Genomic DNA, 23,278 nt, shown 5'->3' with positions numbered 1-23,278 from the left:
AAATAAAAAGAAAGCATTTTTTATTAGACAGCAGATTTCTTTAAAGTATATTTGTGTACTGAGAGGTATATTCACTCACTTGGTCAGGGGCTACTTTGGAGCAAATTACATCTTTTTGGCATAGTGGTGTGGAGACAATCAGCCTGCGTTACTGCTGGAAAATTAAAACATCTCAAAACATCTCCTCATGCACAAATAACCTGGTAACTGGTTGTAGACTTTAAAACATCAGCAGATAACATGGCTCCCCATGTAATCCCTGACTGGAAACTTTACATTGATTCTTCTACATCTTGGATTATGTGCTTCCCCTCTTCCTACAAAACTCAGAGAACCTGATTTAAACAGGAAATGCAGCAAATTTCATCTGGAAAAAAAACAACCTTGTTCTCTTAGCTCAAGTGAGAGTATACCACATAGCTCAAAAGCTGCATTTTGTGTTTTAATTGGCCTCAGTCATCAAAAGTTACAAAAAAAAAGTCAATACATCACTGTAATTTATATAAGTTTCCCTCTCTGAATTGATCTTGTATATTCTGCAGTCTACACTGCAAAAAGCTTTGCTACATTTTAGCACAAACCTCCCAACTTTGTCAGCTGCAACATCTACAAGTAAATGTAAAATTTACAGCCCTGCCCCTCAATGGGTAATGGTGTCACAAAACATATTGGAGTTGTGAAAAGCAAAAGAAAAAAAAAAAACATACCACGAGTATTTGAACAAAAGAAGAACATTTTATTCACTTGTGGTGGTGGTATGGTAATGTGGACCCCTCCCACAAACTCTTCCTGTAAGTCATCCTACATTACAGCATCAGTGTGTAAATATGCACCGATCATTATTCTGTAAATTGAACGGTTGAAAATATTTAGATGACTTCATTAAGGACGACAACAGAGGCTGTTTTCAAGGGGAGCACGTTGCATGGCGCCTCTCAAAGGTTGTGTATGGGGAGACTATTGTTTGCAAGGCAACAAATAAAACATTGTTAGAAGAATTTTGTCATCCACAGCCCATCTATATGATTAATGTGTATGAAACATTAACGGTCTAACTAGTCTGTAAAAAAAAAAGAAAAAAAAAAAAGGAAAAGAACAGCACTTCAGTAAAACAGAAATAAAGCCAAGCCTCTCTCCCCTTGTACCTGTGTGAATAACTGTCAGGCCAGCAAGATGACAAAAATTTATGACTGTACAGCCTTCTTACAAGTTCCGCCTTTTATAGTCTCTTAAAAGTCGGTCTGAATGTTTCTTTGATCCCCACCGTCCACAAGCTCATGTCCCACTTTGAACATGCATAGTCAAATCAAATGCACCGACACCAACAACAAGCTCATTTCCCCTTCCTCTTTTGTACTTAGCATCCAAACCAGCAAAGTAACTGTTCAGATCTCGCCAGACTCCCGTTCCTCGGAGCTTGAGTGCCGGTCTCGCTCAAACGACACGGATCTCTCCCTTTCCCTTCCTCTGGCCACGTTAGGAGAAGCAGAGCGCTCCCTGTCCTCCAAGTCTGGCCCCTCCGCTCTGTCATTTCGCCATCCCTCCGCTGCACGCTCCCGCCACCTCTCCTGGGACGGGGATGGCTCTCTGTCACGTGTGTGGGATGATCTGTCTCTAGAGGATCTGAAGGAAAAAAGAAAAAAATAAAGGAAAGAGAATGAAAGCCATCCTTTGCAACAGAAAGCACATCAGTGTGTTTTATTGGGAAAGAGTAACAATTCTGAAGTTGAAGGAAAAGAATGAATGGTTTTCTTTTTTTTTTTAAAAATAAATGACCTCTATTGTTTGTATTCAACTTTACAAAACCACCTTAAACTTCTTTAACAACTGCAGGTCTTTTGTGTTACTTCATCTTTGTATAGAACTTTACGCTCAACCAATGAAGGGTTTGTGAACTGCAAATTTCAAGAATTACCATGTTGAGTTCTGAACTTTGACTGGGCCGTTTTGATCTGAGCCACTCTCATTTAGCTCTGGTTGTACGTTTGGTGCTGCTGTCTTACTAGAACAGTTCAACTTCAGTCCATAATAGCCAGTTTTAGATTTATTATTGTTTCTAAAATATCTGATTCAAATAATTCATGTCATCTTGCTCCCCAGGGAACTTGTAATTAATCTGTTCCTCATCCCAGCAACATGATGCGCTCACTGCCATGTTTTAAAACATAGTGGTGTTCATTTGTTATTATGCACCATTTTGTGTTGACCTACCACATATGACAATATGCAATATGACAAAGAAAAAAAACCTGGAGCACAAATACTTATTTTTTGTGTTCCTAACAATTAGGAAGTAATATCTTAGGACAGATTTCAAAAGATGGTAGATTTTCACTGTTCAAAGTCACTCCAATTTACTGATTCACTGGACAAGATATGCTTAAACGTTAATTTCTATTCAAATAAGAATGAACTGAAGTGATGAATAATATATACACCTCTTCTTTTTGTGCCTGTGAGAGTGGGAGCGTGAGCGGTGTCTGTCTTTGTGTCGATGCTTCCTCTCTCGCTCACGATCCCGGTCCGGTCCGTCTTCTCTGGAATGAGAGGAGCGGTGCCGTCTCGCACGATGCGACGATGAACTGCCTCCATCCCTGTTTAAACAATTTTTTCAACAATTGAATCATTAAATAAAACATGATAGTAATATTAAACACGGCATATGGTGAGAACAGTTTGTAATGCAGACTGTAAGACTGTATAAGAAACACCATTTTCAGGGTGATTTTCACTTTGATGAGGGTGACAAATACAACGTGTAAATATAAATTCTCTTGAACAACTGCAACATCACATCTTATATTTTCTCACCATTTCTCTATGAAGGATCCAAATCTTAAAAAAACAAACAAACAAAAAAAAAAGACAGAAATACTATGTGACTCAAGCCAGCGAAGGAATACCTGTATCGATCTCCACTTCTGGATCTAGACCTGAGAAAATGACACATAAAGATACGTATGACGTCTGTGAATAAATCCAAACTTTTTCAATGTGCTGCTGAATTTCTTACCTTCTCCGCTCCCTTTCTCGTTCTCTCTCCCACTCTCGTTGTCGCTCCCTCTCTCTTTCCCGCTCCACTTCCCACTGTCGCTCTCTTTCCTCCTCTTTTTCACGGTCCTCTCGCCTTCTCATGCGCAATTTTTCTTGTTTTTCTACGACGGCTTTCTGAATATGGAAAGAGGAGTTAAAAGATCAGTAGTTAAAAAGTAAATATACTGCATCCGTGTCTCCAGGCATCCTTACCCTCAGCTTTTCCAGCTTCTCGCGGATTTCGATGAAACCGAGGTGCAGTTTGCCCCCAAAGTGGTCTGCCAGGCGGCGGTCGTTATCGTGGAGACCCAAGTAGGCTGAACACACCTCACACACCCGAAGTTTCTGCTGTTGAAAGCTGGAAGCTGGCATTGAGTTTCTGTAAACATCCTTTTTAAAACAAATAAGCAAAATTGGGGTTAGGAAAGATGAGAACGTTACTACAAACATTTTGGCATTCTGAACATCATTTAACTACAACTCAACTACAACTTACTTCCTACTGAAGTAAGGTCATGTTCATAACACAGCCTCATCTAAAAGGGAGGGAGCCAAACAAAGCAACAGAAAGGCAACATTTCTGACCTCTGCTTCTTTCTTCAAGGCCCGGGTTTTCTCCACCTTCTCCAGCACCTGCTGGGCTTCATCTACGTTCCCTTCGCCCCCCAGCTGCTCCGCTTTAGCCAGAAGCTTCCCAATCTCTTCGTTCAACTCGTGGACACGCTCGGCCTTTTCATGGCAGGGAATACAAAGAGAAAAAGGTAGAAGGAAAAAAAGTTTGTTGCTTTTCTTGGGAGTACATCGCTTAAACCAAACAGAGCGCTCATCACCTTTGCGGCCACTTCGGCGCTGATCTCATCCTGAGTCTCGGCTAGTCTCTTCTTGGCCAACTCTGTTCTACGATCACAGTCAGCAATGAAAGACTGAAGGTGTTCTGCAGCCTGGAACAACATATTCGACAATTCAGGAACAGTATTTCTAAGACTTCTATAAGGACATAAAATATTTTAATAGAAAGTAAAATTGTTTATCCCACTATTGGTAATGTTTGGATGTAATAAGTGTGAACAAGATTATTTGCTGGACTACTATAGGTTGTATGCCACTTTGAAAAGTGGCAAAGCAATATGCTAATTTTATGGAAGTATTTACTTGTTAATAGTAATTACATTTCCCTCAGTAATTATTCAGCCAACAATCGAACAAGAAAAGCAGAAGGAGCCAAATCAGAACATGATTAGCACACTTCTGGGTTTCAGCACTTGTAAATTGTGAATTTTGACATAATATCAAAAGAAAGAGTTTAACTGTACAAACAAACTAAACCCCTAAGATGCTAACATATAATGCTTTTGAGCTATGCACATATTATGAGCCTGATTCAGGTAGATAAATAAAACATGGAAGATATGTTAAGCTAAAAAAGTGTTTAAAATTACTTAACATATATTTGGGGAAACAACAACAACAAAAAACAAAAGTCAGTTGCTTTGTTTTAGAATCTTATAAGCGATGACTGAGTCGGCTGGGACAAAGATTATGTTTCTTTTATTCAAAATGTCAGAACTGAGCATGAGCAGTTAGGTGACTTACATCAAGCTCAAAGAAATACTCATTTTCCTTGGAGGCGATCTCGTAATCTGCTCGCAGAGCCAAATCATGGACTTTGGCACATTCTCCCAGGTCCATTCTCTAAAACAACAAACAAAAAAGTGCAATATTTCACTTTCTATGTCACTTCCTCATTAATATGAAAATAAAAAAAAACTGAAATATCATATTTAATTGCTACTCTGGACTTGTTTTACCACAGTCTTTGCATTACAAGGTGTGTATGTAGTAATCATAACATCTAAAATGCATAATGATGAACCACCTAGATCACAGGCTCCAGCCCACATATGGCTTCCCTTATAAATGCAATCTCTCTGCTCAAGCCTAATAAAATCCTGATGTAAACACTCATTTTTTATTGTAAAGTAAGTTTACTTGGATTAATGATACTTACAGTGCCTGACAGAATGTCATGAGGACATGAATCTAAGAGGTGGCTCTTACAGACTCGATCGTCTGTAAATTTAATTCTCTGCCTCATGGTGTCTCCTGAAACAGAGGAAAAGCAAGGCAGCAGGTGTGAAATTTGTAATTTTATTTTGTGCATCAATACATGTTATAAAATATATTCTGCTCCCTTAAAACAAGTGATTCTATAAATGAAAATCTAAACTGAAGTGGTCAAAGTCTGTCATTTCATTCTAGCTGAGTATTTATTAACAGGGAGCCCAAAGTAAAAAAAATTCGGGGAATTAATTAACTTAGAACAACTAGTTGTAATAGCTACATAGAGAACGGCTTAGTTCAAATGAACTTTGTCGCTAAACTCTAAATAAGGTTTTAAGTGGCTCTGTAATATTGTCTACAACAGGTTGCTAAGCAGTTAGCTGCCCTCATGTTAGCCAGGCTGTGAGAAGCACGCCTCACTGACAGCTTAGCTTTACGGCTAATGCTAACACCAGTCATCGAGCGCTGTGAGGCTATTAATCAAGACTGAAACAAGAGAAGTCCGGCTCACCGTCTCTGCCCGTCCCCATGAGCTGGTCCAGCATCGCTCGCATCTGCGCCTGGGCCGACATGTTGGCCTAATGTTGTTGGAGTGGGTCCGTCCCCGCCAGCAGTGCTCCTCTCGCGGGCCAGTCTCTTCAGCTGCAGGCCTCTCCTCTGGCTTTTTCCTTCACAATAACACGGTCAACTTCCCCCACCAGCAAGAAAAGCTCAAGCGCCACCAAAGCCACAGTTTCTTCAGTTTACTGAATGTCTCTCTACTTTTACAGAAGCTGAATATGGCTTTGTAAAGGTGGATGAAAGGAGCAAGTGCAGCGGCTGTTTAAAAATTGCTAGAGTCCATTAGTCGGGTTGAAACGTGTGGCTAGTTGAGTGAATGCAGTCAGGGCGTTTGATTAGCTAACCAAATATGTATGGAAATGAAAACCAACTTGTTCTGTTAACATAGTATCTAAACGTATTTCTAGCCAAGCAGCTAGAAGTTGTCAAGTTTGTTCAACGTCCTCTCTCTTCCGCCTTCTCAGTTCCTCTTTGTGCGCGCCACCGGAAAGCGCGCGCTCCGTGATTCCGATGAGGTGTTGCAGTCAACTAGGCTCGATAAATTATTGAATTTTAATCTCTATTACTATTATTTTAATAGAATACACGATAATATACATTTTTTTACGGACTATGTTTTTTGATAATTCTATTTATCCTATAAATAGAATAACTTTCTATACAGCTTCCAAAATTTGCATTAGAGAGTGGATTTGTACTTGAGGGAACTTTGTTTAGTGAAAATATAGTCATGTCAAGAAATCAAAATATCATTGAAAAATTCACTTATTTATTTAAATTGCAAAAGTGACACAGAACAGGACTAGAAAATAATAGTTTTACTTATTAGAAAGTAAAACTGTTTATCCCGCATCACCGATGAGCCTTGGGTTAAATTTGTCTCTCTGTAGGAAGTCATTATTTTTGTACATGTGAATAAACATAAATATTAAGGTTAACAATCTTTCACTTACTTCAGGATATGTGCATCAGCTGTTCCCAAACAAGAATAACAGTGGAGGAGATTTTAGACTGGCTCTGGTCGAGTACAAACATTTCTGCAAAATTGATTCAACATGTGCACAATAACAACACAAACATGTATATGTTAATCTGATCTGTTTTAATTACCCTATTTATTTCCTCTAATATTTACAGCATACACATTGCCATTATGCCTTTTAACTAGATTAACATCTGAGTATTGCAGAATTTCAAGGATCCCCTCTCTTGGGGCATTTGAAGCCTAATCCATAGGGGGAAAAATGTCAGTCACTCATTATGTGACACCAAAGTAAATCTATTGGTGCTTTAGTGTCTTTACTAACTTGTCAAGTGATTAGACTTTACTAACTGGTAAATTGAGGTTGAAGTGTTTAACACAGTGTGTATGAACTAAAGTTAACTTCAAATTAGTAGGGGGGAAAGTTAAAAAGTATTTTTATTTCTGTTGAATTCCTATTCTCAGTGTAAATTATTTCTGTTTGGGATGTAAATAATTGTGTTATTTAGATTACCAGATGTGATGTGATTTCCTGAAAGCAAACAGTAAAATTAGATATATTTTTGGAAAATTTTCCACTGACATTTAATATTTAAGCAAAACTGCAACTTGCAGGAAATATTAATTAAATGGTTTCCATTAGTTTTAACCCTCATGATTCTAAATGAATAGACATGACCCCAATACGTTATGTTCATATTTTCCAAGTGTTTTTAATATTTTTAATAATAGTTGTGGTACATTTGTTAATATTTGTATGTTGGTGTGGTGTTTCACTAAACTGCTAGTCACACCCAACCTAACCCAGCCCTGTCCGAGCACAAACGTCCCACTGTAAGGAACAAAAATGGCGACGAGCATACTGCGGCTTCCTCTCCGTCTTTTCAGCAGGAACACGGGCATAATGACCCGTAACCCCAGCTTGAAAACATCCACCATTTCCAGGACAACTCAAAGCAGAACTGTGGTGTCCACACCTTCGGGAGCAATCCTTCCAAAACCTGAAAAAGTGAGCATTTTTATCTTCGCGAAGTAGAGAAAACCGACAAGAAACAGGGTAGGCGGGCTTAAGGATATATTAACAGCAGAAACGGCCAATAGAAAGGCAGAAAACCTACAAAGGAGCTTTCAGTTAGCCAGTGAGCGTGTGTTTACACATATACAGGAAGTATTTTTACTGAATTTTTATCTTGTAGTTATTCTTAAAATTTTGTTTTATTTAAGGTTTCAAGAGCAAATAAGATGATATATGATTTATCTATCCAGAATATTTCGAAATGATAACAAAAATTAACAATACATTAGAATGTCACTGTCGGATTTCTAAAGACGAAATGGCATATTCTATTTAAATTCCTCACTGTAAGTGCCCACTTTTTTAGCCTTATGTGTGACAGTTTGGCAGACCATTGCAGAGAAAAAAAAAGATTATTGTCAAAACCAATTTTGTAATCTGGTTTGACATTTTCACCATTGGTAAATATTTTTAATTTAGCTTCAAATTCAGAACGGGTTCCTACACAGCCTGAAAAAGTGTGGAATTTGATTTTTCATATTTTCCTGGTCTGGGTTATAACTAACAAAAAGAAAATAGTGTATTAAATTTGTATTTCCAGGCTGTATTCCCTACTACAGTTTTCATCAATCCATTCATCCAACCACATCAGTTTCGCTTTCTTTGTACAAGGCTATTGTTTTTGCAGGCTTTTATATTTAAAGCTTCATTTAATCAGAAATATCTGCAAAAAGTGATGCAATGTTAAGCAATGAAGACCAATGTCACTACTGTGTCTTTAGTTTGCTGTTCTAATCCCAAAAACACTTGACATGAAAGCAAACAATTCAAATGTTGAGCCAGGACATGAACAAAAAAAATGCATAACCTTTGAAAGGTGATACAATATAAAAGGTAAGCCATGTAGCTGTAAATTTGTTAAAGATTATTTTAAACAATCATTGTAATGAAGTCATTTTACTAGGGTGAAGCTCTAGAGCACAGTGCTTAATAGCAATCAGAGGTGGAGTCTTTGACTTACACTGTTCACACTGTTTGAACTTTGCAGACACCCTTTGGCCTTATCCGCATGACAGTGGTGGTGGTGCCTTTCCTTTATGTTGGAACTCTGATCAGCAAGAATTTTGCCGCTCTCCTGGAGGAGCATGACATTTTTGTCCCCGAGGATGACGACGACGATGACTGACTTTTGTCTGCCACGTAAGAGGTGAACGGTATGTGTCCCAGAGCCACACCTTAAACACTGGCTAAAGATTATAGCTCAAATCTTTTATGTCTGATCCTGTGTAAAAGGTGTGTCAGAAGCATGTTGACCAATTGCAGACTTTGTGCATGTAATTCTTATCTCCTCTTTATTTGTTGAAGTTTTTTCAATTTATAGCATTCCTGCTAATGAATGACATTGTAAAAACCTTTGTCCACAGGGTGCTTTGCAATATGGACTGAAAGAATACCCAGCAGCACAGGCTAGATGAGCGTGAAAAGAGCACTTTCAGACATCCTTTTCTCGTCCAGCCATCTCCTTCATATCGCTGCACCTATTGATCCTGATTTTGAGAAATCTCTTGTCTTGTGAAGCTATCAGAATTATTTTCTCTGCCTTCACTCTTGTTTGCATGTTTACAAGTGTGTCCACTAAATAAACAAAGTCGATCACACGTGAAGCACATTCTCTTTATTTCAGAACGGTCAGTGGTTCGTACATAACAGTTGTGATGCAATAAGATTGGTTTTACGTGATATTTATTAATTGGCTGGCTGCTGTTCATCCTTTGATGTAAAGTTCATGTGTTGACCTTATTGGTCAGGTGTGTCTGCCTTCCTCCTGGAGTGCAGCATTGGCCAGTCTTAAATGCTCATTAAGGGAGCCCAGCTCCAACTGGCTTCGACCCCTTGTGTCGCTCAGTTCAACATATGCCTCCTTATACAGCTTGTAGACTGCTTCTTTTTCCTGTAGCAAACATGAGCATGTTTAAAATACAAACGTCATAAGCACACTCCAATATAGAAATATTCACATTTTGTTCTGTTACAACCACAAATTTTAATGTGTTTTATGTGGAAGGAAAAAGATAAATGGTTTTTAGTTGATCAAATCTGACAAGTGTGTTGTGCACTTGAATTCGGTCCATAGACTCAATAATTTGTAGAACCACCTTCCACTTCATTCACAGCCGCAAGTCCTTTGTACTATTTCAGGAACGTTTAGCTCCTATTTTTAACTTCTATTTTTCTCACTTTACTAATAATTACCTTCTGACAATCTGTCACATACACTTTTTAAGAAAATTCATTAAAGTTTGTGGTTGTAAAGACAAGAGGATTTTATAAAAGATTTTATATTGATTAAGATAATTCAAGCATACCTTCATAAGTGTTTGGACCTCATTTCGTAGACAGCTGATTTCTTTTTTAAGATACTGCACCTCATTTTCCTTTGCTCTCAATAATGTCTGAAAGACAAAACATGCAGCTTCTCACCATGTCAGCTTACAAGATGATTGTATGTGTCAAATAATATACTGACATAATTCTCAGCTGAGTTTAATGTAATTTTCAAGTTTAATACAAATAAAACAACTGGTATTTACACAAGCTATTATTACAAATTGGAAAATGTTGCTTCAGGAAACCAGAAATTGGTTAGTTTTGTGTGTGTGTGTGTTGTATTGAGACATACATAATTAAGATATTGCGCATCTGCTCCGTCAGCATAATGCAATACATTAAATTTACCAGGAGGCGGCAGTATATACCACAGTAGGATGTTTCTGACCACGCATTCTTCACAAAGTCAAGAATTTCAAAACAGAAGTGACCAGGCAACAGTGCATGGAGGTATTGATGTTGACAAAGCAAACTACTTCGATTTATTTATGGGTTCATAATTGCAGTGTTTAAATGGTGGGACTGTGTTGTTTCCAATGGTATATCAAGACCATTTGATAGCTATGAGCTCTGGGGGCTTGATTGCACTGAGACACCGGATTCTTTATTGTGGTAGTAAAAATAATTTTGAAAGACTATGTTTTTATTCTTAATACCTCTAAATTGGAAGGAGTTTCCTCAGTTTTGCAAAGTGAGATCGCCTCAGACCTCTGGCCTGTAATGAAATATCTCATTCGACTCATTTCTTCTGCAAGCTTCATCTTAAGCTCCTGAAAAAAAGAGTTTGTTAGGACAAATTGTGTTCCAAAGATATGTTGGAAAGTTAAATATAGATGCATTATGCAATAATGTGACAATACAGTGGAGATTAAAACACAATCTCCTGTCCAGCTACCTGGTTTTCTCTCTGGAGCTGCTCCATCTCTTTCTTCTTGTAGTCCAGCTCAGTCTCTCGGCTCTTGCTGTTGTGCTCAGTGCTTTTCAACTCCAGGCACTTTTGAGAGTATCGTTCTGATAGCACGTTTAACTCGCCGTGCAAGACATCCGCCTGAGGCCTGATGTAGACAAACACACAAAGTTCCGAACTGAACTGTAGAGCATCATCACCGTGAGGGTCGTTATGGAGTTAGGAACATCTCAGTCTAGCAGCAAGCGCCTGGAAGGAAGTTGCTGTTATCAGCAGCAAAACAGAGAGCTGAGAATAAACTTACATACGACCTCTGTAGGAGGCATCCACGTGTGCTGCTCCTCCATCTAGCCCTCTGGCCTTCTCCACTTCTCTCTCCAACTCCTCCCTGAGAGCTGTTTTGAGTGCCTCCATAGCTTTAATGAAAATTAATCAGTTAGAAAACTAACCAATTGTAAAGTTATGGGAGAAGAGCCTTGAAGAAAGCGGAATCATCACAGTAGAAGTGTTATTTAGGGATTTCCCAATTAAATTCCGGGCGTCAGGCTACAGACTGCGACAAATTTTGAAAAAGCTTTGTCGTTTTCTTCATTCCTTAAATCGTATAACTTCGATATCCCCAGCTATTTTAGGAGAACTTAGTAGAAATTAACACCGGTCGTTAAATTTTATGCCATCCACAGCAATGTGCAAAGCTAACGAAGTAGGACACCGTTGTCTGCTGAACTAAAAGTAGACAACGGTGAGCCTTAATTATCAACAAGTAATATGAAAATGGGGAGAAAAAATATGCTAAGATTAGGCTACTTCAGCTAACAGAAGATCACAATGCTAATGTATGTTGTGAAATAGAAAACAATTGTGTTATTTTACTGCATTGATATAGATTTTAACAATGTATTAAACTGTGACTCTGTATTGGTGATCCTTATTCTTATGTGGCTTGGATAAGAATTTGGACAATAAATCTCAATGGGACATCCTTTGTATGATACTACGTGTCAGCTAACCCTCAGCAGCTGACTGGCTCTCCTCTTGTAGCATGCGGTCTCTCTCTTCCTCAAGCTTCTTCTTCTCCCTGGCATGCTTCTCCTGCAGCTCCTGCAGTTGCTTTTGATGAGCTGCTTCCATGGCTTTCAGCTTGGCTCTACAGGGGGCTCCAGGGCCGCACGGACTGTCCACATCTATCTCCCTGGCTTGATTCTCCTTTCTCTCGCTTTTGACCTAATTTTGAAGAGAGAGGTTGGGAAGTTGGTTTGCGCACACACTAAATATTAAGCTTTACTTTTGCATCCTTAGAGGAATTACTGGCTTACCTCCTTTTGAAGAGCTTCAGCTTTGTTAGTTGGAAGTATCTGACTATTTATTGATGGAAGAGCCTTGCTCGAAGAGGACAGGCAAGTCTGATTGACCTGATCTGGGCTTGGTTGATACATTTGAGAATAAACTAGAGACTCTGGCAAATCTGGAGAACTTGATTGATGGGCCTCGGCTCCAATGAGAGACTGGGAGCTTATGTCCTTATAAGACGTCTCAAATTCTGTCCATTTCTTATTGACTTCAGAGTCTATGGTTTCAATAATAGGGACTATAACGCTCCCCTTTTTCAGCTCCATGGAGTCCCACCTGCTGCTCATCTCACTGAGAGGGACCCCTTCCTCAAACCACTTGTTCCTCTCTTCCAGTCTCTTTGCTTGCTCACGGTCCCAACCTTCTCCTTGTTCCCTCTGAGAGGCCGGAGACAGGTCTGCACCCGGGTCGCCTCCTGTTGTTGGGTCCTTGTTGGCGTTAGCGTCTACGGTGTTGTAGATAGAAATGGCAGGTTTACAGCTGGAGTCCTTGCAGGGGAACTGAGCGGGCTGTTGGCTTGACGACAGTCTCCGGGAGCGGGGGTTCGCTTTCTCACTGCCGGAGTCTGATTGGCTGAGGGCAAAATAAGAGGGAATACATAAGAGTAGAGTTACACATCCAAAGAAGGACAACAGAACGGGTTCAATGGAGACTGACCAACCAATCATAGAGATGTTCTGGCCCCTTGAATATTTTAGTGAAATTACAATTACAATTTTAGATTAAAACAACATGATACACTTGAAAAAGGAATATTAATTTAATTAATTTATTATATCAATTTATGCCAAATAACTACATTTGATGAACAAGTAAAAAAAAGTGATGGAAAATATTTTATTACCACCCATTTTTCATTTTTACATTAATAATTAAAATTGAAATGATGTCTGTTTAGAACATTATAAATGTCATTAAGATTTTCCTCTTCTAAAAATAACTTTAAAGGACAGTTATGGAGCTTTAAAGTGAGGTTCTGCTTTGGTTCGAGAGAAATCTCTTTAATTAATCCCATAATGAGACCAATTACAACGTGGAACTCACTGCGAGTTGTTCTGGATGGCCTGTGTCAGTAACTTCACCCAGTTCCGACGAATTCTGGATGTCACAGCAGAGAGAGTGAACACAGCTCTTTTTGTCTGAAGAAGAGGGAAACACACAAGAAGTTGGGGCATCTTAATGACCGTCCACTGACCTGGAAAAATGCTTTAAAACATGAGAATAGCAGCGATGCACTGAAAATTACCTGGATTTGAAGCCCGTAGTTCTTCTCTACATCACAGTCTGACACGTTCACACAGGAAGTCAGATCAATCTCTCCGTCCAAATCATCTGACTGCATTATAAGAAAAGAGATTATCTTTATTGTTTACAGTGTCCTCTATATGGTTGGTAAAAAAAAAAACAAACTGCAAACAGAACATTTTATGGCTTTTTCTCCCACAATAACTTTTTCACAACAACCTCATAAACCACTGATCTTTTCTTTCCTCTCCACAAATATGTTCTACTTTGTGTTTTAAATTAAAATTACCACTAAAAACATTATATCTTGTGGTCTCAATGGGATAAAATGTTATAAGGCACTGTAAGTGTCATTGAGACACATCAGTTCCTACCTCCTCAGCCTCCGAGTCTCTGTAGTACCTCAGCGAAGTGTCACCAAGAACAAACCAGTGCTTCATCCACTGTTGAAAATTAACAGATGTGGACATTTATATATTATTTGGCAACATTATCATCACACTTAAGCTTTAAATAAATAAAAAAAGTTTAAAAAATTCGTTTCAATTTGTCACAGGGTCAAAATTAAACATACAAAATGAAATAAAACAAACATGCAACTGTGGTAACATTTAGTTAAATGCCTTTTTTTTCACTTTGATGGATTATCCAATTACATCTTTGCTTCATTTATCTGATCCAAAATGTCTCTTGGCTTGCTCTTCCAATCCAGGAATCATGATGCTTAAGACAATCATAAAGTAGAAGGTGCAGGAACACCAGACGCTTTCTACAGCTCAGCATGTTTAACATCAGTGCAGACTGAGAAGATACTGACTGAGGAAGCAGTGTCTGCTCTAATATAATCATGTTCAAACACTTTGCAAATGTTCACATGGATCAACCAAAAGTCTTCTGAGGTACAGGTCTTATGGTCAAACAATACGAACTTTAATTTGACCACAGTGACAAGAGATATGTGTGAAGGACTCAGAATGAGGCTTTCAAACTTAAGACGTTTCAATTATTAAGCACGTTGGTAGCAGCTTTGTATTGTGTGGCTGTTTTAATAACAGCATGCCTTTTACAACTGTACAACTGTTTGTGGGATAATAAAAAGTGAAGGCTAGCATAATACTTTTAACTGCATCTCAAATCAGCTACAAAAGTAGACAGTTTAAACTTTGACAGGTTGGTCTTTAAGAAGGTTAAGAGAAAACTGGTTCAAATGGATGATTAAAATCTCAAAATGAATGTGATGTGTACCAATAATGTTTGCATTTGGACCAGAATTTTATTTTTAAACGCTGCTTAAATCATATCGAAACCACGCTTGACACAGCCCAGACAATCATCATAGTCTGTTGGCTGAGTCAGGCACATTGAAAACAGATTCTTGTACTTTCTGGGTTCACACTGTCTGCCGGGTTCTTTAATGATGGTTACAGCAACAATCTAGCTTGATGAACAAATGTGAAAACAGGTACTTACTTTGCCTTGCTCATCCAGCCTGGACATCCAGCCCTTTAGAAAACACCATCTGCAATTGAAGCATTAGAGCCAAACGGTTGGAAAGCACTCTGCTGTGGGTTGTGTCTCATTTTTGATTGTGAAACTAAAGGAAGCGGAAACTATCAAGCAGACAAAATGGCCCAGTTGATATTGTTACAGTAGTCTGAAACATGCTAAAAGGTGTTAAAGACGGTTATCTCTTCACAAGTAAGAGCAGTCTTGAAAAATGAGGGCATAAAACAGGAAGATCTGTAGTTTCTGTGAACCACGATCAGCACTGTTGGAGGAGAAAGAGGAACTCGTAAAACATTCTCAGAATAACTCTGAAAAGCAAGCAGATGCTGTCAAAGCCAATTAGAACACCTTAAAAGACTCACCAAGCAAGACGTTGTGTCCAAGTTGCATGAGGTGATGACAGAGAAACAGGACTTAAGAGAGAAGTACTGCATGACATGCAGAAGGAAGAGGAAGCCACAAAAGTGTGGTCATACCATTTCGCTTAGCATTTTAGACTGCAACAATGAAGTCTTGTGACCCAATTTAACATTCTCCGCAGTAAAACAATAGAAATATGGTCACAGCTTTTTATATCCATTAATTACACACCGACAGCAGTTTTGAAAAGTGCAAAGAAAAAACAAAAGAAACATTTTACTTCACTTCTCCATGGAAAGAAAAACTCCTGTAGAAACAACTCCTGTTGCAAAACTATTCTTGAATCCATTAATAAAGATGATTAATCACATGCGCAAGCCGCCCTAAAACAGACTGCTGAGTAATGTTTTTTTTTTTCCCCCTATAATGAGCTTCAGTGAGACGGCAGAGTCAGATAAAACAGATGGAACAAACATCAACATGATGCATGAAAACAGAAGCAAAAATGACCCATTTTCCTCTGAACACGTGTGTTGTAGAGTTTCTGGAAGTACTGAAACTGCTCACCTGTGTCTGCAAGCGCTCAGGGTGCCCTCGGTCCTTCACTCTCAAAGATCTGTGTTTTTCACTTAGATCTGAGGTCTTAAGTGGAAGAAGAACAAACTGGGTTTTCGTTGGCTGTTTCAACATTTTTCATGAAGGCCTGGGCAGTTGCTAGATCTTACCTGTGTATGAAGAGAAGTGGCAGATTGTCTCTGAGACAATCGTCCAGTCTCAAGGTCCCGACATTTTTCTCGTCTGTCTCTCCCCCTCTCTCTGCCCCTCCTCCTCTCGTCTGGCTCTACCCTTGAACTGTGCATGTCTGTTTCATCTTGATACCTTCAGAAGATGAATACATACTTTTTCATGTTATAATTATTTATATAGCACCTTTCACAGGATGAACCCACAACGTGCTTCACAGTAACGCAACCACAAAACATTTTGGAAAGATAAAGATTTTAGGGAGAGTAAAATTGGATACATAAAACATCATACAGCATAAAACTAGCAAAAAGCCAATATGAACAAACAAGCCTGGGAGGTTTACCTTCCAGCAGGACAATGACTCTAAACACAGCCAAAGTTGCTGAATCTTTGGTATTTACCAATGCGTTATGTACAATCTACCTGAGCTTGACCTAATTTGTAACGATGACTGAACTAACATGTTCAATCTCTAGAGGTTTAAAACTGTTGAATACCCCATTTAACTTGTAGCTGCAATAGCAGGGAAAGGTGGTGGCTTAATATAAAGGTGCACCAAAGTTTTTTCAGTCTGTCACATAAAGTCCCACCGTGACTGCAACTCTGCAAAAAAAATTGTGGAGCATTATTCTGTTTCTATGTCATGAGCCATCAAATCACCAACCCCTACAGTCATTGGCTGTTCCATGTTAAACACTTTCGTCATGTTAAGCCCTTTCTACGGCCGAAGAAAAGTAAAATGATCTCACACACTTGTATGATCTTTGTCTCTGGTTTCTGCAGGGACTAGGACTCTCATTTCTCCGTCTCAGCCCTGGAAAATCTTCTTCTGACTCCACCTGAATCTTGGGTATATCAGCCATCATGATGTAGTCATCTATGGTCATCCCAACCTTGGATTCAGAATCATTTGTGCAGATTTAACATTTGTTGACAAGAATTTTACCAAAATGATGAAAGAAGTCCTGACGTATGTACCTCTTCAGGTTCTACTACAGCTTTTTGGGGTTCGGAGAGCAACAGGGCATCCATTCCTCGTCTCACAGTGCTCTTACTTCTTTCAGAGCTGACTTTAGTAACATCATTATTGGCATTTGTAGCATCCATTGCCACAGCTTGCAAAGGTGACCCATCGATCTGAAGGTCCGTTGCCTGTCTCAATGAATTGGAGCCTTGTGATGGCGGGCGACTGAGTAAAGAGGGTGAAGACCCATGCGAGGAGCTGAATCCCTCGTTAACCTTATCAGAGCCTGTGACGGCAAATTGTGAGGGTGATCCTCCAAGAACCCGAGAGTCTGCTCTTTGTCTCGATGAAGAGGAAGCTTGAGATGGGGGGCGGCTGAGTAAAGAGCGTGAAGACCCCTGCCAAGAAGCCACCCCATCATTACCGTCTGTGACTGCAATGTGTGAGGGAGACCCAACTGGAATCTCGGAGCCTGCCCCTTCCTGTCTCAATGAAGAGAAACCATGTGACGGTGGGAGATTGAGTAAAGAGTGTGAAGACCCCTGCCAGGAGCTTTGGGATCTACTCATCCTGCTGTCTCTTGAATCAGGCGCTCTTAGTGAGTCGTGACTCTGTGGACTGTAACCATTCCTGGATGGTGACATTTCACGGCTGTTGTTTGACAGAGTGTTGGCCAAACTGCTGACAGCTGTTCTGCTTCGAGGAGACGCTTTGTATGAGTTCTGCCTCACTACAGAAGAACCGCGACGGGATATAGACTCAAGATTTCTGTAGAGTTTCTCAGAATCCAAACTGTGTTTATTTGAAGCTTGTGACGGACTTCTTGACTCTTGGCTGGACATCTTAAGGTCTTCATAGCCAGCACTGTGTAGCGGAAACGAGTCTGCCCGTCTGTGTGCTGAGGCATTATGAGAAGCTGTGGAATCACTTCTCTGTGAAGGACTGGACCTGCCAGATGTGTGGCGTGAAGCACCATTGGACTGAATTTGGAGGGAGCCCTGAAATGAGGCATGAGATCGAGCCTGACTCCTACAGAGGGAGCTCCCTCTCTGAGGTCCCATGGTAGACTCGGGTAGCCTGTAGCGATCTGGACTCAAAGAGCTGTGACGTGTTGGAGAATTCCTTTCAGAGTCTGTACCTCTTCTGAAGTTTGAGTGGTATGTGTACCTCTGTGGGGACTCACTTCTCCAAGTTGCCTGCAGATAGGTCTCTGGGTTTCTTCTTTGGGACGGCAGTCCAAGGCTGACATTTCTGTAGGGGACGCAGGCTTTGGGCTCGGGCACATAGTTGCTTGGCAGGGGATGTCCCCTCTCAAAATAGCGATAGGTACGCTTGTTGTCCTCATCCATCTGCTGCACACCGTCACCTCTTCTGTCAGGGGAAAAGTAGCCACTTTCTTTCTCCCTGCCTCCTCTGGACTCTGAAAGTCGTACAACCCTGTCATCACCATCTTATTATTTAATTAGCAAAGTACAGTTTAGAAACAAAAATTCATGCGTGCCAAAATATTGTGCCTAAGTTCAAGATAAAGATGTCTTGTATGACGGGATGTACTGTGTGACTGACAGACCTGAAGCCCGGCGGGACATGTCTCTACCCCTCCTTTCATCCATCCAGGAGTTTTCAGTGTCTCTCGGGGGAGATGGGTCCAGTCTGGTCATTTCTGTTTGGACTGGAGGAGGGCTCTGTGGGCTGAGGGATGCACTCCTCTCTGAACACTCCCACTGATTTGAATAGCTAGAAGACAGAGACAGAAATTGGATATTCTCCTCAAAGGGATCAAGACAAGAGGCAAACAGTAACCCTGGAGGACTTTCCAAGAAGTACGGTTATGGTCTACATTACACAACATTGTCTTGTTTGGACTATGGAGCAGGCTTGTAAGATGAATACTTTTTCTCCCAAAGAAAAGATGCAGGTCTGGTTAAAATCCCATCTGAAACCATTTAGGATGACCCCAAAACTTTTGGTGTCTGCTGTAAAACTGGCCTCCTTTGTTTTTCTTTAACACATTGGTTAGTCCAATCATACATCCAAATAAACTAGAGAATAGTATTAGGAGAGGAAGAGTAAAGTTTTGAAATGGCTTAGCCAGAGTCCAAGACTAAATTAGACTGAAAACGTGTGCAGTTATCTGAAGAGGGCTATTCACAAGAGATGTCATCTGATAGGTATGATGAACTCTTGTAAGTTAGAGTGGAAAAATTTTTTCAAGCCAAGATGTTGGACACTAATAGACTCCGACTGAAGGAGACTGGATGCCAAAATTCAACCAGAAAGTGGATCAATGACATATTAGTTTGCACACTAATTCAAATAGGTATTTCACCAACTTCCCCCCTTTTTTCATCAATTCATCAGTTGAATATTTAATAACAGGACATTAAAATGTATGATCTGGGTCACCTAGGTTGAATGTCAGTTTCACAATTCTCGAGTTCCCACTCAGGACTTAGGCTGCGTTCAAGATTCCACTCAAACGTCCAACAGCCACTGGCGTCATCACTGCTGGCACATGTCGTCACCTCAGACAGCGCTGGACCCTCACATTCATCCTCATCATCATCATTAGTGTCACCTACACCCTGGTTTGTAGAGGAAAGGAACAAAATATTAAATATAAACATCTGGATTATTTGCAAAATGACTGGGTCAAAGGTTAAATCCAACAAAGACTGGATTACGTCAATATTTTGAGATACATAACCTGATTGAAACAGTTTGAGCTGTAATGTAACTAGCTTTTTTAAAAATTTGAAATAAAAACGATGTTTTTATTTGGCTATTTTGCCCATTTTACATGAATGTGACTAAATTAAAAAGCTGGCGTCTTCAAAGAACAAGCCCTTATAAGTAAACTCAACGCACTTATCTCTGTAGGAAATTATAAGTAAAGTCTATCAAGAAATCTTTCACTCACCGTGACTGGAAAGATCCTTTTGTGAAATCTGCTGTCAAGATTCTGCTGTTCAGCTCCTTCTACCTTCACGTCTTCATTCACTATAGCAAAGCCAATTCACTTAGACGCCGCAGGACGTAACTCAAGCTAGTCTGTGTTCATGCTCATCATTATTTCATTGCTCTAGTGCCTTTGCATTACCAGCGCCGCCCATTTGGAACCTTTTTGGCTTTTTTCTTGATCCCAATCATAAGTTCTACCTGTCATTAACACAGATAATACACTTTATTTGTCCTTTAGATTCTCTCCAAATTGGATGCGGGTGTGTGAATGTTAGACCCAATCTCTTTTGGTTCTAAAAACACAATAAAGTCTAATTTAATGTAAATGTTGTCACTATAGGACTCTTTGGCATGTTCTACTCTACAGGTTATTTTAACCAGAGGGGTTGTGCGACTGTAGGGTGCTTGTGACAGTGCATATCGGATTTCCACCCATTCCCAGAGGACTGCAGCAAGCTTTCATTAATTAATGATAAAAGAATCAAATACCACATTCAGGTGCTACAATGTCTGCCACCTCCACCTTCAGTTTTACTTGATTGACTGGCATAGTCATCTTGCTATAATACAAATGGTAGAACATTGTGCCTCACATCCTTGGAATTTACTTAATTATTTTACGTGCTATTCACTCTGAAACATGCTAATGGTGCATGTATTTATATGTCACAATGAGTGCCAGACACTTTTTTTTTTTTGGAGAAACTTCAACTACTTACAATGTTTCCGATTTCAAAAATTCATATTAAAACACAGGAAGGCCTGAGAAGCTAACACCAACGTCAGCATATTTTTAGCATTAGCTTGAGTTACAGTAAATAGCAAGATCACATAGAGCAAAAACTAAAGAAATACTAAAAAAGCTCCAAGACTCTAATAAAGTTTACAAGATCATTGAGTAACAGTTCATAAAGAGAAAGTTTATGTTTGGTTCAATGGAATAATTTTACAGTTTAGCTTGTAACAGCTGAATTATGGTCAAAAGCATCGGCTATAAGAGATTGCAGTTTTGACAGTTATGAGCAAGGTATATGCATTATATTTTATTTCCTCAGGAGCATATTGATGGTGCAAAACTATTTTTGTACAGAGCTTGAAGCCTCAGATAGACAAGTATTGAACCTATGAAACAGTGCAAGCAAAATATTGAAACTACTTCAAATTGCTTGCCAAATTGACTCTATACTCTAAAATAGAATTTGATACCAAATAGAACCAAGTAATATATTAAGTGTAGCCAAAACCACGAAAATGTTTTATTTATGTGGTCTGTCTGGCAGTGTGGTACTCAGAATTGTTGTCTGAGTGCCAAGGAGAAGCCAGCAGATTCATTTTCACAAGTGGAGTGTTACGGCTTTTAACGTCAAGTATCTTGATATATCTATAAAACTTTATTAGAAAAGTTTACTTCGAATGCAATAGACAGCAGACAGTGAAGAATTAGGAAAATAAAATAAAAGAAAGGTAGAAAGACGGGGTAAAAAGTTTAAAGGGAAAGAAGGACTTACAAGAAGAGAGAGAAAAAGCACAAGAGAAGAGAAGAGGAGAGATGAGCGAAGACCTCCCACCCCCCAGAAAACTGAGAAACCACAGCTACAAAAAACATGTGCATGTATAACAAAAGTAACGTCACTGAAAAGTACCCGTTACTAATTAATAAAAGATGTATTAAGTAGTAACCACAGCCCAAACAGGAAACTGTCTAAGGTCAGGTTCACTTCTGAGAAACCAGCCAAAAGAAAGTCTAAAACTGCATTGGTTCGACTTTTTCAGATTTTAAGCTCTACCTTTAAACTAATGGTACCTTGCAAAAATAGCATTCTGCATTAACTTGCTCATATTTTGTTACAATAAAGTTGGAAAATTAACAGGATTTACAGTGACAGTCTAATACAAACTGTTGCATAATTTTGAAGTGGAAAGAAAATGATACATGCTTTTTAAAATTAAAAATCTGAAAAGTTTTGGCATGCGTTTGTATTCAACTCTTAGGAAAATGTGTCTTTATGAAAGGGTGGCAAATAAAAAGCCACTGATGAAAGAAAGTCATAAACTACATAAAATGTAGTGGTGCATAAGGATCATGCCATGAGGAAAGAGGAAAGGTCTTCAGAGTGAACGAGAAGAATAAGGCTAAATAAAGGAAAATCCTGGGAGAAAACCTATTTAATGCTGTAAAACACTTGAGACTGAGGTGGAAGTTCACCTGGAAGGACAAGAGTCGATCAAAGTATGCTCATGTGCTTGAATGGCCCACACCTGGATCTAAGTGAGAATCTACGGGAAGACTTGGAAATTGAGCTTCGCTCTGGCTTTCCATTCAATCTAGCTGGACTCGAGGTATTTTGCGAAGAAGAAGGCACAAGCTGGTAAAAGGGATTTCCCAAAAGATGCCCCAAATGCAAATGTTATTCATAAAGCAAAAAGTGAGAGTCCATGTATTGTTTTCCTTCCATAAAATTGTATTGTCTATCAAATAAAACCATATTAAAATGCATAACATTTTTGTAGTAAAAATATAAACTGTGGAAAGGGGTGTGAATACTTTCACAATATACTGTATGAGAAGAACACATCAATAGTGATGCAGCAGGGAAGGACTCAATAAATTCTCACACAGCTTTAGAATTGCCCCCAAAATTTACACTGCACAGTAATTAGTTTTGATAAATGGTAATTATTTCTTACTTTTTCTCAAGAGATTTCTTTGTTTTTTTTATGCCTTACCCTAGTTTGTTAAAATGCAAGCTAGGCCGATTTCACTACTTGTAATGCACGTACCAGCTCATGTGGACTGTCCAAAGCTGCAGCATCTGCGTATTCTGCAGTGGAGTTACTGAGGTGCATGTGATTCGGCCGCAGGCAGGTCCTGCAGCGGGAGGGGTCAAAGGTGTTGGGCAGGAACTGGCGGCAGTAATAGTCTTCAGCAGGGGGCGCCATGTTGATCCTGCCCTGCAGGATGTTGCTGGCGATTCTCTGGAACGTCAGCACTAAAATAGCTTCTGATTGACTTGTTTCAATAGAACTGGCGTGGTGTTATTTCCCAGGAGACTCTTGGGCTGTAAGCACAGTTCATTACCATTATATAATAACAAACATAATCAAAACAGCTGAATCCCTATTAGCTACAATTAGGCTTAAGAGATTAAAAGATAACAATTAAGATGCATTTATTTGAAACGTAAGCAGATAAATGGA

General features: G+C 39.4%; 3 protein-coding genes across 6 annotated transcripts; 1 reads left to right on the top strand and 2 right to left on the bottom strand.

The window, feature by feature from the left end:
- Positions 1-715: 715 nt before the first annotated feature.
- On the bottom strand, positions 716-6,137 carry LOC106920762 (putative RNA-binding protein Luc7-like 1). Its single transcript, XM_014991979.2, has 10 exons — positions 5,606-6,137; positions 5,042-5,136; positions 4,627-4,725; positions 3,864-3,974; positions 3,619-3,762; positions 3,247-3,423; positions 3,014-3,168; positions 2,904-2,933; positions 2,439-2,594; positions 716-1,623 (listed from the first exon to the last, which is right to left on the bottom strand). Exons 1-10 carry the CDS (start codon positions 5,664-5,666, stop codon positions 1,386-1,388), a joined length of 1,266 nt encoding a protein of 421 aa, XP_014847465.2. The 5' UTR covers positions 5,667-6,137; the 3' UTR covers positions 716-1,385.
- Positions 6,138-7,454: 1,317 nt separating this feature from the next.
- Positions 7,455-9,310, top strand: smdt1b (single-pass membrane protein with aspartate-rich tail 1b). Its single transcript, XM_014991981.2, has 3 exons — positions 7,455-7,646; positions 8,701-8,866; positions 9,077-9,310. The coding sequence occupies exons 1-2, from the start codon at positions 7,485-7,487 to the stop codon at positions 8,836-8,838; spliced, it is 300 nt and encodes a 99-aa protein (XP_014847467.1). The 5' UTR covers positions 7,455-7,484; the 3' UTR covers positions 8,839-8,866; positions 9,077-9,310.
- Positions 9,308-23,020, bottom strand: LOC106920764 (TRIO and F-actin-binding protein-like). 4 transcript variants are annotated; one of them, XM_088005231.1, is made up of 20 exons: positions 22,858-23,020; positions 19,526-19,697; positions 18,690-18,856; positions 17,622-18,539; positions 17,366-17,477; positions 17,134-17,221; positions 16,909-17,048; positions 16,134-16,287; positions 15,976-16,050; positions 15,013-15,045; positions 13,917-13,985; positions 13,544-13,633; positions 13,342-13,436; positions 12,264-12,870; positions 11,958-12,171; positions 11,252-11,363; positions 10,936-11,095; positions 10,697-10,810; positions 10,019-10,105; positions 9,308-9,603 (listed from the first exon to the last, which is right to left on the bottom strand). In XM_088005231.1, the coding sequence occupies exons 1-20, from the start codon at positions 23,018-23,020 to the stop codon at positions 9,457-9,459; spliced, it is 3,717 nt and encodes a 1,238-aa protein (XP_087861357.1). In that variant the 3' UTR covers positions 9,308-9,456. The 4 variants fall into 4 exon arrangements, with proteins under 4 accessions (XP_087861357.1, XP_087861350.1, XP_087861337.1 ...); XM_088005224.1 differs by lacking the exons at positions 16,909-17,048; positions 17,134-17,221; positions 17,366-17,477; ... (2 more) ...; positions 19,526-19,697; positions 22,858-23,020 and having other exon boundaries at positions 15,013-15,061; positions 16,134-16,185; XM_088005211.1 differs by lacking the exons at positions 15,976-16,050; positions 16,134-16,287; positions 16,909-17,048; ... (4 more) ...; positions 19,526-19,697; positions 22,858-23,020 and adding an exon at positions 15,411-15,582 and having other exon boundaries at positions 15,013-15,310.
- Positions 23,021-23,278: the final 258 nt, after the last annotated feature.

Source organism: Poecilia mexicana, unplaced genomic scaffold (genome assembly GCF_051168715.1).
Source record: "Poecilia mexicana isolate PSO_F unplaced genomic scaffold, ASM5116871v1 scaffold_1, whole genome shotgun sequence".
In the NCBI taxonomy this organism is placed as follows: domain Eukaryota; kingdom Metazoa; phylum Chordata; class Actinopteri; order Cyprinodontiformes; family Poeciliidae; genus Poecilia; species Poecilia mexicana.
The sequence above is the reverse complement of the archived record's forward strand: the minus strand, read 5'-3'. Positions and strand labels throughout refer to the sequence as shown.

Excerpts from the sequence above, each read along its gene's own strand:
- LOC106920764 (XM_088005231.1), bottom strand. The coding sequence starts at position 23,020 with ATGGCGCCCCCTGCTGAAGACTATTACTGCCGCCAGTTCCTGCCCAAC. Across the intron at positions 18,857-19,525 it reads GAAACTGACATTCAACCTAG|CTATTCAAATCAGTGGGAGT; the intron begins GTGACCCAGATC and ends TCTGTCTTCTAG. Across the intron at positions 12,871-13,341 it reads GCCATCCAGAACAACTCGCA|CCAATCAGACTCCGGCAGTG; the intron begins GTGAGTTCCACG and ends TTTTGCCCTCAG.
- LOC106920762 (XM_014991979.2), bottom strand. The coding sequence starts at position 5,666 with ATGTCGGCCCAGGCGCAGATGCGAGCGATGCTGGACCAGCTCATGGGG. Across the intron at positions 5,137-5,605 it reads CATGGGGACGGGCAGAGACG|GAGACACCATGAGGCAGAGA; the intron begins GTGAGCCGGACT and ends CCTCTGTTTCAG. Across the intron at positions 3,169-3,246 it reads AGAAGCTGGAAAAGCTGAGG|AAAGCCGTCGTAGAAAAACA; the intron begins GTAAGGATGCCT and ends TTCCATATTCAG.
- smdt1b (XM_014991981.2), top strand. The coding sequence starts at position 7,485 with ATGGCGACGAGCATACTGCGGCTTCCTCTCCGTCTTTTCAGCAGGAAC. Across the intron at positions 7,647-8,700 it reads TCCTTCCAAAACCTGAAAAA|ACACCCTTTGGCCTTATCCG; the intron begins GTGAGCATTTTT and ends TGAACTTTGCAG.